This window comes from Bombina bombina, chromosome 5, assembly GCF_027579735.1.
Source record: "Bombina bombina isolate aBomBom1 chromosome 5, aBomBom1.pri, whole genome shotgun sequence".
Classification (NCBI taxonomy): domain Eukaryota; kingdom Metazoa; phylum Chordata; class Amphibia; order Anura; family Bombinatoridae; genus Bombina; species Bombina bombina.
In genome coordinates, this window is record NC_069503.1 from 894,667,761 (window position 1) to 894,687,318 (window position 19,558).

Below are 19,558 nucleotides of genomic sequence, written 5' to 3' on the forward strand. Positions count from 1 at the left end.
GCAAATGTATTACAAGTTTTCAGTAATTCAAATGCGACCTCGCATTGTGCTCATGAGAGCGTGCTTCCATAGGCTCCTTTGGTAGCCTCATTCTGATGCCGTCTCTGACATTGCGCAGTGAAGGGGGTAAGTAACGCAGTGATGGCAGAAATCTTAAAAGTATATGTCTATGATTATATACATATATATTTATGCGTTAAATGTGTATATAAACATATTAACACATACATTTATATGTATATAAGCATATACATATATATTTACTGGGAACACACAATTCCCATAGACCTCAATGTAAAGGCACTTTTCAGTGCGGTTTTTCTTCTAACAATATACCAAAGAAAGTGGGCGACTAAAAGGCTTGTCTGTAGGACATACCATTAAAAAATATGTATATATAAATGGATGAATTTATTTTAATAATATAAAAGTAAATAAGAACCACATAAAAAAAAAAATTCAGAATGAAAGCTGCAACATAAAAGATATATCACACGGGGGTGGAGCCTAGCCACGGACCAAGATGGCTGCTTAATCTTAGTGCTCTGTAGTCCCCTCAGTTTTCCTAAGCACTTAACGTTTTCCCTTGGCCCAACAAAGCTTTAAAACACTTGCATTAGAAATATGAGGAACTGAAGACACAGCCGGTGACCTTCCTGAGCTGGCGATACACGCCATAACTACACAACGCTGCACGCCAAAAGTAGATACCGCCTAAGTCAGAATAGAAGGGCCAGTGAACAGGCTATCCAGTGCGCACAAGACCCGAGGACAGAGGAGAAGAACCATACCTGAGACCGCGACCCGACCGGGAGGAAGGAAGACAGCTGGTCTTGGCCCTGCATGAATTAAGCACCGCGACACGGAAGCAAACAGCACAGGCAGAGCGAGACCTGTGATCATGCGGTAGTGCAGAGGCCTAAGGGACCGGAGCCATTACGTCTCCAGCAGAGACAGAACGGAGCGCAAACACGCCGGAGGGTAAGATCACACCCTGATACCCCTCTGACACACATACCTCCCTTGGCTTTAATACCTGGCACACGCAGGCTAACGCTAACAGGGGGACAAGAGGCAGTTTGAAGGCTAAGGACTACACGGCTGAATCAGGGGATTAGCAGGCCCCACCAAACTACATGCAGTAGCTGTTAAAGAGACACCGTCCCACAGACCCATACATAGAGTCCAATTACTGATAGAGGAGGTGACTCAGCATCAAAGAGGCCCATGCACCCCAATATATAAGAGGCTTGGATCACTTTATTACCAGCAACTATGCCTTCAGGTAGAGGACAGCACACGTGAGGCTGATAAAAAGACCATATCTTACAGCAAAAGCTTGAAAACCTTTTAAGAGACATATCAACTTATTTAACAAAGAGCTGTAGTACTTGGACATTGATTCTGTGAGCTGTGCACTTTATTTGCTGAAACTAGCACTACTTCCTGGGGAGATCACTATCTATATACTACATAGGGAGGAAAGCTACTGCATCCCCTATTAGTATAACACACCCTGTGGATGAGACAGAGGAACAAACACCATCTAAACACATATTCCATGTGGGTATAGATTGCTGCACAGAATCTTGACAGAATAACATTGGGTTGTAAAACACTTGCAGACATGGCTGCCAAAAGAAATACTAAACCAACTAGACCTACCCAAGCCACAGCACTAGAGAATTATTTGATCCCAGCTGAGCCAAACTTAACTGCAGCAGACACTGAACGCAGCGCGCCGGTGCAGACGACAACAGCACAAATACATGAACCTAGTGCTCACAACAAGGCACAAAACTACTTAACGAGAGAAGACATAAAACATCTTTCCTCAAAAGAGGACATAAGAGAAGCAATGCAAGACTTCAAGACAATGTTTGGCGAAATGAAAGGAGAAATCATGGTAGTGGATCGCCGTGTCACACAAATGGAAGAAAGACAAGAAACCCTTAGTTCTGATTTACAGCATCAGACTAGCCAAATGCAGGCCCAGGAAGGCACAGTGCAAACACTTATGGAACGTATAGAAGATTTAGAGAATAGGAGCAGGAGGAACAATCTTAGACTGCGCGGAATAACTGAAACAGTTGACCCCCCTGCTCTACAAAACTACATACAAGACTTTATCAAATACCTCAAAAATAATGAAAATGCACCAGAAATACCGATAGAAAGAGCGCATAGGGCCCTGCGCCCCAAACCATCAAACAGAGCACCACCCAGAGATGTCATTATGAAATTGCTGTCCTTTAAAGATAAGGAAGAAATTCTTCGACTCGCAAGAACACAGCATCCACTTGAATTCAGAGGATCGGAGATACAAGTGTACTCAGATTTATGTCCCGCAACGTTACAGAAGCGAAGGGACTTAAGATACGTCACGGCAGCCCTCAAAGAAAAAAGATTGCCATACAGATGGGGGTTCCCCACCTGCCTGATTGTCACAAAAAATAATACGTCGCATGTCCTGAAGTCAGTGGAGGATCTTCCAAACTTCAATCAAGAGCTGGGTTTAAACATACGTCCACCTCTAGACACAGCTGAGGACCAACGAGGTCCCCCTGAACCTAATCCAAGGCACATTCAAAGAATAAACCAACAGCCCTTAGCCTGATGGGACAACATCAAGACAGGGACTTAACACTTTACCTCCCACCTTGTTGGGTGGCACTTCTAGATCTCCAAACTCCAATTGTGTATCGGTGTGGAGACATGGAAAGAACTCTCAGGTCGTATACAGAGACTCAGTTGTTTATGTTTATGTTTTAGAAAAATATTGTTGATAAGATAGCATCCAAATTAAAGATACTAATGCCAGGTAAGGTGGCTAATGTAATAATTAAGAATGTACTCCAAGGCTGAACATCACTTGCACTAATATAGCACCTTATGATATGTTCATATATATGTATGTACAGGCGGTGTCACAGGGGTCAAGAAATTGTTTGGAATTAACAGCACGAGGGCGACATACAAGACTAGTTGCAACCCACACCCTACATAATACATAATGACGCCCACTAGCGACTTCAAACCGACCGAAGCAACAATAGACACGCCCATAACCAGACTTATATCCCCTCTTCCACAACAACACAGATGTGACAACATAACACATTACAGTAACACACGCGGCAAAACAGACGGTTGCTCACACCACAAATAACGTAGGCACTACTGGAACACACTGGCACTATATACCAAGACCTTTCACAGATCTGAGACATAGTAAGACAACCACATATACAGACCACACAGATAGTGACTGGAAACAATCACAGCACACCAACCTGGAGATTACTTTAAAATTGCAGATTTATAGGGAAAACGTTAACCAGATATGAATAGGTTAAAAGTTTATATTTAAAAGGAAAGCTGGGGGACAACTACCCCCACGTTGTTATTGTTGTTACTGTTGTATTTCTTCTTGTTATTTACTGTTGTTAAACTGAAAGTACTGTACTGAATTTATTGCACCTGAATTTAACACTGTACTACTGCACAGCAGAACAGCTAACTCTCTTCTCCAACCCTCCCCTAACTCCCCTCTCTTACCCCCAGAGGCGGCTGCTTCTACCCCTACTTAACTAACATCCCTCCCCATTAATCCCACTACATTCTCCCTCCACTCCCATCTCTTCTTTCTTTCTCCCTCTCTTAGCCTTCATTCTCTCTACACCTTAGGGGAACAGGCTCTTCTTTCCCTCTCCCTCTCCCCTTCCCCCTCCTTCCCCTTTTTTTTTTTTTTCCTCTCCCCTTCGTATCACTCCCCCTCCTCCTACCAACGCAGAGCACTCACACCACATAGAGGTACAAATACGCAATGGCTCATAATCGGGGACACACGCAAACACATCCCATTCAACTGATAACAATAAACGTCAAAGGCCTGAACAGCCCCAATAAACGATCCATAGCGCAAAGAGATTTTCAGAGGATGGGTGGGGACATCATCTACCTACAGGAGACACATTTTGCAGCGACACACGAACCTAAGTGGACTAGCCGCCACTACCCAACTGCATTCTTTGCATCTGGGCCAAAAAAAAAAAATGGAGTGAGAATCATTTTACATACTAAGCTACCTTTCCAGCTTACACAACTATACAAAGACCCGGAAGGCAGGTTCCTAGTAGTGACTGGCTCCCTATACGGTAGGCCCATCACTATGGCCAACATTTATTGCCCAAATCACACACAACACATATTCCTCTCAAAAGTTATTCGGAAAATACTAGAGATAAGAATTGGAATACTTTATTTAGGGGGAGACTTCAATGCCCCTCTAGACCCTGCCTTAGACACTTCGGATGGCATTTCCAGCGTCCCCCACAGGACACTTAAACGCATGACGACAATGTTGACCGAACTGACCGTACATGACATATGGCGCACACACCACCCAAGGAGCAATAACTATACATTCTACTCCCACCCCCATAGGAAATACTCCAGGATCGATTACCTATACACAGACACCACTGGACTCATGATAACTCAAAGCAGTAACATCAACGCCATAACATGGTCGGACCATGCTCCGGTCAGCTGCTCTATATTGTGGCCCAACATACCAGTTACGCCATATGTGTGGCGACTGGATGACACATTATTGGAGGATCCAGTCTTTAAGGCGGACCTCCACAAAGAACTTGAGAACTTCTTCCAACTCAATGATGATGGTATCATAGAGAACACCACAGTGTGGGAGGCGCACAAATGCACTGTTAGAGGCCTCCTGATCAGGAGGAAATCTGACCTAAACAGAGCTAAAAGAGAATGCTACCAGACGCTAATGACACAGGTGGGACAGATGGAGCAGCTTCATAAGTTGCAACCGTCTGATAACACCAGAACACAGGCATTAGTTTCAGCTAGAGGAAACCTTTTGCAGTTCTTACCAGAGGAATATCAAAAAAAGGCACTGATGCTGAGACAAACGTACTTCGAGCACGGGGATAAGGCGGGAAAGCTTTTGGCTAGGGCGATTGCAAGGAAAAAACTAAACTAAAAACTGACAAAGAGGGATTGACGAGGTCTGGTGCAGACTCGATTGCAGACACTTTCAGAGACTACTACGAAACTTTGTACAATATAGCCAACAACGAGAAAGACGGAGGGGGCCACCCACACCCGTCGCAAGACGACGATCATATCTCAACATACCTTGAGGAAACTGATCTTCCGAAGCTTACTGACCAGGAGAGAGAATCGCTGGATAACCCAATCACCATAGATGAAACCAAAAGGGCTATCAAAGACCTCCCTTCGGGGAAAAGTCCAGGACCTGATGGCTTCGGCCTTAAATACTATAAAGTATACATAGATTTGTTGGCTCCTCTCCTGGCACGCCTGTTCAACGCACTGTCCCAGGCTCCCAACCTCCCAGGCTCTATGTTGGAGGCTTACATCACTTTAATCCCCAAGCCAGGGAAGCAGCAAGATAGGCCAGAAAATTTTAGACCTATATCCCTTCTTAACTCGGACGTCAAGATTCTCGTGAAGATCTTGGCAGCCAGGGTGAACAGATTATTGCCTGGGCTGGTGTCGACCGATCAGGTGGGGTTTATCCCTGCCCGTGAGGCGAGGGATAACACCCTGAAAGTATTGCAAATGATCACGCACGCCCAACTACATGGTGGGCCTCTCTCCCTGGTCACTACGGATGCCGAAAAAGCTTTTGACCGGGTGAGATGGTCTTTCATGGAACGCACTCTATCAAAATTCGGCTTTGGACCCAAAATCATAAATATGATTATGTCCTTATACTCTTCCCCAAACGCAAAGGTCAGAGTGAACGGTACGCTCTCTAAGTCATTCAATATTAGCAACGGCACCAGACAGGGCTGCCCCCTCTCGCCGCTCCTGTTCGCGCTAACGATTGAGGTTCTAGCAAGTAAAATCAGGAAAAACCCACGCATCAAAGGGTTCTGAATAGGCGGCAAAGAACAAAAACTCTCAATGTATGCCGACGATATCCTACTATCTATCTCAAACACCCCGGACTCATTATGTGAGGCCATGTCTGAACTGTCGGCATTTGGGAGTGTATCAAACTTCCTACTTAACCCACAAAAGTCAGAAATGCTGATTGTCAATGAACGATCTGATGTTATTGAGGCAATGCGGCATAGTTGCCCGATCAAGCTGGCACACCATGCCATAAAATACCTGGGGATAAAAATCGCCCCCAATGTAAAAGACACAGTAGAGATAAACTACAAAAGCATTAGGGATGAGATTGTAAAAGACTTAACTAACTGGAAAAATAAGACCATCTCCTGGATGGGGCGCATTGGGGTGGTCAAGATGAATATCCTGCCGAGGATATTGTATGTGATGCAGACAGTCCCTATCTCCCCAACTACACAGTACATTCAGCAAATCCAGAAAGCGGTAGAAGCCTACATCTGGAATGGTATCAAACCTAGAATTAGGAAACATACCACATATTTGCCTAGAGATGGGGGGGGGGTTGTGGGTACCCCTTCTGAAAGAATACCAGAGAGCCATTTCACTGCAGAGGATGGTGGAGTGGAGTCAAAACCTACGCAACAAAGCCTGGGTTCAAATTGATAATGACATTATGGGGCGAGGAAATGTCAGAGCCCTGGCGTGGATTTCAATTAGGAATAGACCGCCTGATATTGCGCGGTATCCATTGATAAAAGAGGTGTTTGAGGTATGGGATATGACGCTCCTCCAAAATCCACATATATTCACACCGCACTCTCCGAACACTCCAATAAGAGAAAACCCAGACCTGGGTCTGGAGCACAGGCCACACATAGTGGGCGAATTCCACACCCTAGCAGATTCCTCAGTAGTCAATATACTACAACAAGGAAAGCTTAAAACACAAACAGAGTTATCAGAATGGGCCCCGGAAATCTTCACATCCTGGTTCAGAGTGGCCCAGGTGCAACATTTTATAACAACACACAAAAATAAAGCTGCCCTGACCAGACAGAAAACCCTTTACGAAACACTATGCACAATGTCCCAGACTCCGACACACCTAATCTCGCAACTATACAAAACACTACTGACAGGGGAAACACCTACCCTACCGACCTACACAGCTGCCTGGCAAAAAGACCTTGCACAAGATATTGACTGCAGGGAATGGAGTAAGATCTTTGCCAAAGCCAAAAAGGCCTCAGTATCCATGAGGATTCAAGAAACTCATTACAAGCTATTGAGTAGATGGTACATGACACCCCAAAGACTACATAAAATTTACCCACATATAGACGGGGGATGCTGGAGGGGATGTGGGGAAGAAGGAACACTACTGTATATCTGGTGGACATGTCCACACATCTGTTCATACTGGGAGGAAGTGTTTGGGGAAATAAGTAGAAAACTAAAGATTATAATACCACCAAAACCCACGTATCTAATATACCATGAGTTGCCAAAAATAGTGGGGGAGGATAAGTACCTTCTCCTCCTGCTGATGCTCAACAGCGCAAAGGGCCTCATACCTGCACATTGGAAAAAGACGCAGGGCCCGACCCTGCAGGAATGGAAACAAAGAGTGACCGATCTGCTCAGGCTGGAGCGATACCGTTATCTCAAAACCGGAAAACTATGCACACATGAGATGATGACATTGATTTGGGAGGGCAAGGGGATTTAATGAGTAACGTCATCCCAAACATGTTAGGTAAATAGAACGGGCCTAGCAACATCCCCACACCCACAAACTCTCCCCCTAAGGAATTGACACCACCCCCCCCTGCCCCCACCCATCTCCTTTTCTTCCCCTTTTTTTTTTTTCTTTTTTTTTTTCTCCCCCTCCCTCTCAGTAACCCCCCTCTTCTCTTACTGTACTATACTAATACCTCTTACTCCATTTTCGCTGCCTTACGCAATGACTAGTACGGCCATAACATTAGGACTTCATCTAAACTCGGTGAGGTGTAATAGAAAACCGAGTTACTAGTATAGATATGTAAAGTAGACCCTGATGTTAAGTTCCAAAGTTGAAATTTAATTATTACTGTGAATGTTATAACACAGCTAGCTAATCAGCTGGACGAAACAAGCTCAAGAACAAGAATACACCTCAATGTATGCTATTGGTAAAGAGGAAAAGACTATATTGTTAAAAAAAAACATGAATCTTGAACAACCTCAGAGACTCAATAACGTCCTGTAAGGGGCATTACATAATATACGTTGTGATTGTCACTCTCATGTTCAGAAGAATGTAACTTATGACTATGTTGTTCACATCCTCTCTTTAATAAAGCTTGTTTTGAAAAACTAAAAAAAAAAAGATATATCACACACAAGGAACGCTTCAATCTCACATAAGCAATAGCAGCATACCGGTTAAAAAGATCTTAAAAACAGAACAATAATGTGCACAAATACTATTAAAGCTCTGCTGCAGACAGAGTAGAATAGTCAAAAACACCAAGTCAAAGTTAATTTCCAGGCAGAAAGATGATCAGTTAGATTCCAATCCATGATATGACGATGATAAGTGAATTATGTTCACACCAAAAGTGATTTGTAATTCAAAGTTTTTTAGCTGCACTAAACAGAACAGTTATTGGTACCTTTGAATTAGGACTCAGGAGCTCTGAGTTTAAAATTTCAAATTTCCTGAACGAGTGGATATACCACTGAAGAACAGCTCTGAGATCCTGCTGGTGTGTGCAACGGGAGAAAGCCACCGAGCTCCGCTCCCCCTGCACTTCCTTGAATCCACCCTCAGCTGTATCAAACGCTCTCTAAGTTATAGTGTCTCTCACTAGACACACAGAAAGTAGATCCGGTTTTTCTTCTAACACCCCACTCCAACCAACTTTACCCCCAAAATACTGCCTAGTGCAGTCATTTTATAAAAAAAAATAAAGATGCTGCTATCTTTTGGCGAGATTACGAGTTTTGCGTTAGCCTTAAAAAGCAGCGTTAAGAGGTCCTAACGCTGCTTTTTATCTAACGCTGGTATTACAAGTTTAGCAGGTACAGGTCTACCACTCACTTTTCTTCCGCGACACGAGGCTAACGCAAATCCCCTTACGTCAATTGCGTATCCTATCTTTTATATGGGATTTGCCTAACGCCGGTATTACAAGTCTTGGAAGAAGTGAGCAGTAGACCCTCTCCTGGCCAGACTTCTAACGCATTTAAAAGTCAGTAGTTAAGAGTTTTATGGGCTAACGATGGAACATAAAACTCTTAACTAAAGTGCTAAAAAGTACACTTACACCCATAAACTACCTATTAACCCCTAAACCGAGGTGGGTTTTATACTAGGGGTGTGTGGGTGGTGGGTTGTAATGTTGGGGGGGGGTATTGTATTCTATTTTTTACAGGTAAAAGAGCTGATTACTTTGGGGCAATGCCCCGCAAAAGGCCCTTTTAAGGGCTATTTGTAATTTAGTATAGGGTAGAGCTTTTTATTATTTTTTTTTGGGGGGGTTAATTTATTAGGGGGCTTAGATTACATGTAATTAGTTTAAACTTCTTGTAATTTTTTTTATTTTCTGTAATTTATTTTATTTTTTTTCGTAATTTAGTGGTTTTTTTTTCGTAATTTAGTTTATTAAATTTAATTGTAATTAATTGTAGGTAGTTTAGGTAATTTATTTAATGATAGTGTAGTGTTAGGTGTAATTGTAACTTAGGTTAGGATTTATTTTACAGGTAATTTTGTATTTATTTTAACTAGGTAGTTATTAAATAGTTAATAACTATTTAATAACTATTGTACCTAGTTAAAATAAATACAAAGTTGCCAGTAAAATAAATATAAATCATAAGATAGCTACAATGTAATTTATTAATTATATTGTAGCTATCTTATGGTTTATTTTAAAGGTAAGTATTTAGTTTTAAATAGGAATAATTTATTTAATTGTAGTAATTTTATTTAGATGTATTTAAATTATATTTAAATTAGGGGGTGTTAGGGTTAGGGTTAGACTTAGGTTTAGCGGTTAATAACTTTATTATAGTAGCGGCGACGTTGGGGGTGGCAGATTAGGGGTTAACCCCTTAATGACAGAGGACGTACCAGGTACGTCATAGGAAAATCTCCCCTTAATGACAATTGACGTACCTGGTACGTCCTCTGTTGTTTGAAGTGCTGGAAGCGATCTTGATCGCTTCCAGCAGCTTACAAGGTATTGTAGTGATGCCTCAACATTGAGCCATCACTGCAATCCCATATTTTACCCACCGATGCAGAGAGGGCCACTCTGTGGCCCTCTCTGCATCGGCAATTGTGGCTAATACATTTGTTGGTGGGTGGGAGCAAATCCCTTCTAATTGCTTTCAATTTTTTTTTTTCTCACTTACTTCTAGCCCGATCGGCTCAAAAGTAGTACTCTCGGTGGTTTCGGCGGTTGCGGCGGCGGCGGCGGCGGCGGGGGGGGAGGGGGTAGGTCGCGGCGGCGGCGGCGTCCATCCTGCATCTTTGAAACTTCCCTGGTTGCTAAGTACCACTTAGGCAGACCCCCAGATCCTCACTACGCCACCAGTTTCTCACATCTCCACCACCCAGCTCTGCCAACTCTCCACCCATCTCTGCACCTGACTTGACCCCACCCCTGAGTTTTCACATCTCCACCCCCAGATCTCTCCAACCTAGATAGACTCTTGAAATGCTGGGAGGCATATCAAAAGAAGTAACATTATTTTGACCTTGAAAACAAGCCTTATTGAAATTAACCAGAATTTGTTATTTATGCCATTTTTGTACTCTTTTTAAAAATAACCTTTATTATTTCTATGATGTATTGAATGAAACAAACCCTAGCAATAATCTGTACAGAAGTAAAAATAATTTGCTCTGTGAGTATATGTGGCCCAGTGCAGCAGTATCAACCCCGTGATTGGCCCTATCAGCTCCCTACAAGCTCCCTAATTAACCCCTTCACTGCTGGGCATAATACACGCGTGGTGTGCAGTGGCATTTAGCAGCCTTCTAATTACAAAAAAGCAACGCCAAAGCCATATATGTCTGCTATTTCTGAACAAAGGGGATCCCAGAGAAGTATTTAACACCATTTATACCATAATTGCACAAGATGTTTGTAAATAAATTCAGCGAGAAACCTAAAGTTTGTGGAAAAATTTGTGAAAAAGTCAACAATTTTTTTTATTTGATGGCATTTGGCGGTGAAATGGTGGCATGAAATATACCAAAATGGGCCTAGATCAATACTTTGGGATGTCTACTAAAAAAAAATATATACATGTCAATGGATATTCAGGGATTCCTGAAAGATATCGGTGTTCCAATGCAACTAGTACTAATTTTGAAAAAAGGTGGTTTGGAAATAGCAAAGTGCTACTTGTACTTATTGCCCTATAACTTGCAAAAAAAGCAAAAAACATGTAAACATTGGGTATTTCTAAACTCGGGACAAAATTTAGAAACTATTTAGAATGGGTGTTTTTTGGTGGTTGTAGATGTGTAACAGATTTTAGGGGTCAAAGTTAGAAAAAGTGTGTTTTTTTCAATTTTTTCCTCATATTTTATATTTTTTTTATAGTAAATTATAAGACATGATGAAAATAATGGTATCTTTAGAAAGTCCATTTAATGGCGAGAAAAACGGTATATAATATGTGTGGGTACAGTAAATGAGTAAGAGGAAAATTACAGCTAAACACAAACACTGCAGAAATGTAAAAATAGCCATTGTCATTAAGGGTAAGAAAATTGAAAAATGGTCCGGTCATTAAGGGGTTAATAAAAATTAACTAGTATTTGCGAGGCGGGAGTGCGGCGGTTTAGGGGTTAATACATTTATTAAAGTAGCGGCGATGTCCGGTCAGCAGATTAGGGGTTAATAAGTTTAGTTAGGTTGTGGCGATGTTGGGGGGGGGCAGATTAGGGGTTAATAAATATAATGTAGGTTGCGGCGATGTTGGGGGCAGCAGATTAGGGGTTCATAAGTATAATGTAGGTGGCGGCGGTGTCCGAAGCGGCAGATTAGGGGTTAATAGTATAATGCAGGTGGCGACGATGTCGGGGGCGGCAGATTAGGTGTTAATAAGTGTAAGATTAGGGGTGTTTAGACTCGGGGTTCATGTTAGGGTGTTAGGTGCAGACATAAAATGAATTTCCCCATAGGAAACAATAGGGCTGCGTTAGAAGCTGGACGCTGCTTTTTTGTAGGTGTTAGGTTTTTTTTCAGCCAGCTCAGCCCCATTGTTTCCTTCCGCTACCATAAGCAACGCTGGTATTACAGTGAGAAGTGGAGCTAAATTTGCTCAACGCTCACTTTTCTGAGGCTAACGCAGCCATTCAGAAAACTCATAATACCAGTGTTGGCTTAAGTGAGCGTTGGAAAAAAATGCTCGTTGGCACCGCAAGTCTTTACCGACAAAACTCGTAACCTGGCAGTTTATTTTTAATAAAATAAACTACACTGTGTTTTGGGGGCAATTTGGACACATTAATGATCTGATATCTGGTTATTTTATAAGCGCTAATTGCTACCGCAAGCTCACGGTAGCAATAACCAGCCACTTGTAATGGCTGATTAATTATTGCTCGCCCGCACACGGACAAACTTGCCCATTTGCAGGCGCATGATAATTTAACGCTCCACTTGTAATCTAGCCCATTGTATGGCAATACAGTTTACAAGTGTCAGCAAAAACTCAACCCCTTTTGTTACAATATAATAGTAAAACTAGGGCATCAATACTACACCTATAGGAGCTGGGCGATTGCGGATATATTGCACTAAGTTTTCAATGTTTTATTTATATGTATCTGAATGTATAATATTTATTTTAAGTCTTGTCGTGATCTTAAAAATTTGTTTTTTTACATTTGGCTTGTTTGTCTTTTATTATTAAGAATATTTTGTTTTTAGGATAGTAAAGGAACATGAAACACACTATTTTTCTTTCATGATTCATAAAGAGCATGTGATTTTTAACCACTTTCAAATTTACTTCTATGATCTATTTTGCCTTATTCTGTTGGTAGCCTTTGTTAAAGGAGTAGTAATGCACAACTGTGAGCTAGCTGAAAGCCAATGACAAGAGGCATATATGTGCAGCAACCAATTAGCAGTTTCTGAGCCTACCTAGGTATACTACATACTAGGTATTCAACAAAGCATATAAAGAGAACAAAACAAATTAGATCATATAAATAAATTGGAAAGTTGTTTAAAATTGCACGCTCTATCTAAATCATGAAAGAAAAAAATTGGCTTTCATGTCCCTTTACAATCTCATAGAAGACAGTAGCAGCGGCTTTCTAGTTTTACCAAAGTGCATTTTTAAAACCTTTTTTTAGTTTTGTACTGTGTAAAATATGTTCTTCTGGAATTGTTTTTTTTGTTTTGTTTTTATATTCTATTTTGATTGACAATATAAGTCCTCACTGTTCTAAATGTGTTATACTTATAATATTGAGACTGCACTGTAGAAAACCTGTTGTTAATATAGAACATGTTTGTTACAGTGCAGCTTCCATATTATAAGTAAAGGACAGTGAGAACTTATATCGCCAACAAAAAAAGACAAGCAAAGACAAAAAAAAGAAAAAAGAGGGTGCCCTGAACTATGTCTGAACGATCCTTCTTATACACAAATATTGTATGATACTAACAAAAGGATGAGCACATGTAAATGTGCTGTGCAGACTGGCTAACCCATTAAAAATCTGTCCAGCAAGCTTATACTGTTTTCCAACTCTTCGTTAGGAATCTCGTATCTTTCCTTTGGCACCACGAGGGTAGAAGGTACAGATCTGACCCCACACTAACACTACACACTTACAGTGAGAGAGCCCGCAGGAGCTGTAAAACAGGTTTCCGTTCTCCAACAGAAACTTGGATTGTAGCAGAAATGTATAAATCATATAATATAAAATCATGAACAATAACAATTAAAACAATAAAAACAATGTATCTCACTACGCGTTTCTCAGTTAACACTAACTATTTCTTCAGGTGAGTTCATTAACACTGCTTGTATTTATCCAGTTGGATTAGCGTCCTATACTCTTCATTGCACATGTGCAATGATGTCACCATAATTATTGAGCCATTCAGTACCCTGCAAGTGGGAAGTGCACACCCCTCTACGTTGATTAGTTGGAGCTATTTCTATTTCATAGGGACATGATTCAAAGAAACTATTCATGTTACCTCACAATCCATAAATGTACACATAAACATATACACATGCACCGATCTGATTTAATGAATAGCTACATTCCTCTCATCTTAATCCCCTATGATGTAACATCAGAGGACCTTAATATGAGCTACACAAAATGTACAACAGGACTCTATCTAACTCATCTGATGTCTATATCTAATCCGTCTATGCCCCCCAAAAAACATTTGGTCATCCGACCCTGGGGCTCAATAAGATTTATGATAGATCAAATATGAGTTAAAGATGCATATAATTTGTATCCCATTAGCACACTGAGAACAATATAGCTCACCCATCCTACCCCTAAAATTAAAAATCCATCATCTTATCAAGAAGATCCTTTTACAAAACAATATATATATATATATATATATATATATATATTGACTCAAATCTAAAAATGATGTGAACAAAACATATACTGCAAGATGTTCAATAATCCATATAATTGCCTTTTCATAAGATGGATAATTTGTATTTGGTTTTTAAAGATGGCTGGATGAAGGTGAAGATGATGGAAAGATTGTGAGACATCTAAGTACTGCAGAGGAAGCTGATTTCCCAGCTAGTAAGTTGATCAATTCTAAATATTGACTCATACAAATGTTTTAGAACCGTCACAGTGATTTTACTTGTATTATTTCTCATTTAACAGGGCAAGAATTTGAGCTAAAGAAAAGCGAAATTGTAAGGAATAGTGTAAATTTTAATAGAACCTTGTAATTGTGTATTATTCCAGAGAATCATAGAAAATGAAGTAATTTGTTTTTCCCATATCTTCTATATGCAGTGGAGTGCTGAGAAGTGGAAATATCAGAAAGGAAATGTTCTACAATTATACTGCAAGTCAACAAAGAAATTTGTCCGTCTCACTTCAGATAACAAAGTTGATGCTCTTGGAGATAAGAGAGATAAATATGGTAAAGTTGTTTTTATCTGTATTAATAATACAGATAAATAATGGTTAAAAAATGGGGGGGGGGGAGTGGCATTCTTTTATATAATATGTAAATATAATAAAATGTAATTACGTTTTTATATAAAATGGCTGACGTGTAGAATGCTTGTTCACATTTTACTATTTATTGGGAAATTAATGCTGCATGTTATTTACATTTTATCAGGGACATATTTTGAACTAGGGCAACAAGACCTGTGCCTATGGAAACACTATGGGCTAGATTACAAGTGGAGCGCCAATTTGCTTGTTTGCAGGATTATTCAAATGGCTGACGTGTAGAATGCTTGTTCAAATTTTACTATTTATTGGGAAATTAATGCTGTATGTTATTTACATTTTATCAGGGACATATTTTGAACTAGGGCAACAAGATCTGTGCCTAGGGAAACACTATGGGCTAGATTACAAGTGGAGCGCCAATTTGCTTGTTTGCGGGAACGCAATAATTAACCAGCCATTACAAGTGGCTGGTTATTGCTGCTGCGACCTTGTGGTAGCAATTAGCTCTCTGAAAATGAACCAGAAATTAGATCTCTGTTTAATTTTCTAAAAGTGCCCAAAATGCCCTCAAAATAGAGGGCATTGTTTTTTTTATTAAAAAAAAAGTACCATTTGCTTTTAATAAAAAAACAACTGCACTAGGCTTTAAAGTTGGTGGGATTGGGGTGTTAGAAAAAAACGGCACTGAAAACTGCCTTTACATTTTGGTCTATGGGAACTGTGTGCTTATACAGGGAGTGCAGAATTATTAGGCAAATTAGTATTTTGACCACATCATCCTCTTTATGCATGTTGTCTTACTCCAAGCTGTATAGGCTCGAAAGCCTACTACCAATTAAGCATATTAGGTGATGTGCATCTCTGTAATGAGCAGGGGTGTGGTCTAATGACATCAACACCCTATATCAGGTGTGCATAATTATTAGGCAACTTCCTTTCCTTTGGCAAAATGGGTCAAAAGAAGGACTTGACAGGCTCAGAAAAGTAAAAAATAGTGAGATATCTTGCAGAGGGATGCAGCACTCTTAAAATTGCAAAGCTTCTGAAGCGTGATCATCGAACAATCAAGCGTTTCATTCAAAATAGTCAACAGGGTCGCAAGAAGCGTGTGGAAAAACCAAGGCGCAAAATAACTGCCCATGAACTGAGAAAAGTCAAGCGTGCAGCTGCCAAGATGCCACTTGCCACCAGTTTGGCCATATTTCAGAGCTGCAACATCACTGGAGTGCCCAAAAGCACAAGGTGTGCAATACTCAGAGACATGGCTAAGGTAAGAAAGGCTGAAAGACGACCACCACTGAACAAGACACACAAGCTGAAACGTCAAGACTGGGCCAAGAAATATCTCAAGACTGATTTTTCTAAGGTTTTATGGACTGATGAAATGAGAGTGAGTCTTGATGAGCCAGATGGATGGGCCCGTGGCTGGATTGGTAAAGGGCAGAGAGCTCCAATCCGACTCAGACACCAGCAAGGTGGAGGTGGAGTACTGGTTTGGGCTGGTGTCATCAAAGATGAGCTTGTGGGGCCTTTTCGGGTTGAGGATGGAGTCAAGCTCAACTCCCAGTCCTACTGCCAGTTTCTGGAAGACACCTTCTTCAAGCAGTGGTACAGGAAGAAGTCTGCATCCTTCAAGAAAAACATGATTTTCATGCAGGACAATGCTCCATCACACGCGTCCAAGTACTCCACAGCGTGGCTGGCAAGAAAGGGTATAAAAGAAGAAAATCTAATGACATGGCCTCCTTGTTCACCTGATCTGAACCCCATTGAGAACCTGTGGTCCATCATCAAATGTGAGATTTACAAGGAGGGAAAACAGTACACCTCTCTGAACAGTGTCTGGGAGGCTGTGGTTGCTGCTGCACGCAATGTTGATGGTGAACAGATCAAAACACTGACAGAATCCATGGATGGCAGGCTTTTGAGTGTCCTTGCAAAGAAAGGTGGCTATATTGGTCACTGATTTGTTTTTGTTTTGTTTTTGAATGTCAGAAATGTATATTTGTGAATGTTGAGATGTTATATTGGTTTCACTGGTAAAAATAAATAATTGAAATGGGTATATATTTGTTTTTTGTTAAGTTGCCTAATAATTATGCACAGTAATAGTCACCTGCACACACAGATATCCCCCTAAAATAGCTATAACTAAAAACAAACTAAAAACTACTTCCAAAACTATTCAGCTTTGATATTAATGAGTTTTTTGGGTTCATTGAGAACATGGTTGTTGTTCAATAATAAAATTAATCCTCAAAAATACAACTTGCCTAATAATTCTGCACTCCCTGTATACATATACAGTCATGGCCAAAAATATTGGCACTCCTGCATTTCTGTCAGAAAATGCACCACTTCACCCAGAAAATTGTTGCAATTACAAATGTTTAGGCATTCTCATGTTTATTTCTTTTGTTTTTATTGGTATGACACAGAATAGTGGAGAAAAAAAGCCAAATTTGACACATTCCACACAAAACTCCAAAAATGGACTGGACAAAATTATTGGCACCCTCAATTTAAGATTTGGTAGCACACCCCTTGTAAAAAATAACTGAAATCAATCGCTTCCTCCTAACCATCAGTGAGTTTCTTACACCTCTCTACTGGAGTTTTGGACCACTCTTCTTTCGCCAATTGCTCCAGGTCTCTCAGATTGGAAGGGTTCCTTTTCCCAACTGCCGTTTTGAGATCTCTCCATAGGTGCTCTATGTGATTGAGATCTGGACTCATTGCTGGCCAGTTCAGTACTCTCTAGCTCTTCGTCTTACACCATTTCTGGGTGCTTTTTGATGTGTGCTTTGGGTCATTGTCCTGCTGTAAGACCCATGACCTCTGACGGAGACCCAACTTTCTGGCACTGGGCACCTACATAGCACCACAGAATTATTTGGTAGTCTTCAGATTTCATAATGCCAGGCACACAGTCAAAACTTCCAGTGTCTGCAGCAGCAAAGCAATCCCAAAACATAATTGACACTCACCATATTTGACTGTAGGGACTGTATTCTTTTCTTTAAAAGCCTCATTTCTTTTTCGGAAAACAGTAGAATGTTGGGCTTTACCAAAAAGCTGTAATTTTGTTTCGTCTGTCCATAGCACATTCTCCCAAAAGGATTTTGGCTTCCTCAGTTAATTTTTGGCAAACTCCAATCTGGCTTTTTTATGTTATCCTGTGACTAAAGGTCAGCTTGAACAATCCTTTGTTACAATCTTTGATCAATTTTTCTCTTTCGTCCACGTCCAGGGAGATTAGCTTCAATGCCATGGGCTGTAAACTTCTTGACAATGTTGCGCTCAGTGGACACAGGAACACTAAGATCTCTGGAGATGGACTTTTACCCTTGAGATTGTCCGTGCTTTTCCACAATTTTTTTTTTTTTTATCCTCAGACAATTTTTTGCTGCTCTTTATCTTCTCTATGCTTAGTGTGGCACACAGAGACACACAACAGAAAGGTTTAGTCAATTTTCTCCACTGGTTGCCGGTGTGATTTCTATATTTTATCAGCACCTGTTAATTGAAGCAGGTGAGTTTAATTACAAATTACAGGAGCATCACAAACTTGGAATGCAATTATTTCTTGCAATTTTGAGAAGGTGCCAATAATTTTGTCCAGTCCGTTTGTGTAGTTTTGTGTGGAATGTGTCAGATTTGGATTTTTTTCCTCCACTTTTTAATGTCATACCAATACAAACCCAAAAAAATAAACATGAGAATGCCTAAACATTTGAAATTGCAATAATTTTCTGGGCGAAGTGGTGCATTATCTGAAAGAAATGCAGGGGTGCCAATATTTTTGGCCATGACTGTATATTTAAGTGTTAATTTGTGTATATACACTTATTATACACATAAATATATATGCATATATTCATATACATATATATATTTAAAAATGCTGCCCATCTCTGGGTTACATACCTCCTTCGCTGCGCGAGCCCTGATGCCATCTTTGAACACTGCTTGTCTAGCTTTTGGTTGGTTTCTTCGCTGACACAGCTATTCCGGATAAGGGATCGACAAGTTTACTAGCTTACAACATTAACTTATCCCTGGGACATTACGTTTATTTGTTCACCTTGTGTGACAGTGGGAACAGTTCTTTTTGTATGCATTTTATATACACTTATTATAGACATAAATATATATGTATATATTCATATACATATATATATTTAAAAATTCTGCCCATCGCTGGGTAACATACTTCCTTCACTGCGCAAGCCCTGATGCCGTCTAGGAGTCTATGGAAGCAGGCTCTCACATTGCGATTAACTTGTAATACCAGTGCACATTATCGTGTTCTGGTATTACAAAGTGGAGCACGGAAGTGATATTTAACACTCCATTTGTAATCTGGCCCTATGTACAACAACTTCATAGTGGTATTTTTATGGCACTATGCCTTTCCCATGTCAGTGCCTTTAAAAAGTTATT

General features: G+C 40.5%; 1 protein-coding gene across 1 annotated transcript in view; it reads left to right on the top strand.

Moving 5' to 3' along the window:
* RP1 (RP1 axonemal microtubule associated) overlaps window positions 1-19,558 on the top strand; it is a 550,286-nt gene that overhangs the window by 140,578 nt on the left and 390,150 nt on the right. Inside the window, exons 9-11 of the mRNA XM_053715884.1 lie at window positions 14,646-14,722; window positions 14,810-14,841; window positions 14,945-15,074. Coding sequence (XP_053571859.1) covers window positions 14,646-14,722; window positions 14,810-14,841; window positions 14,945-15,074 — 239 coding nt within the window. The remainder of the gene's footprint in view (window positions 1-14,645; window positions 14,723-14,809; window positions 14,842-14,944; window positions 15,075-19,558) is intronic.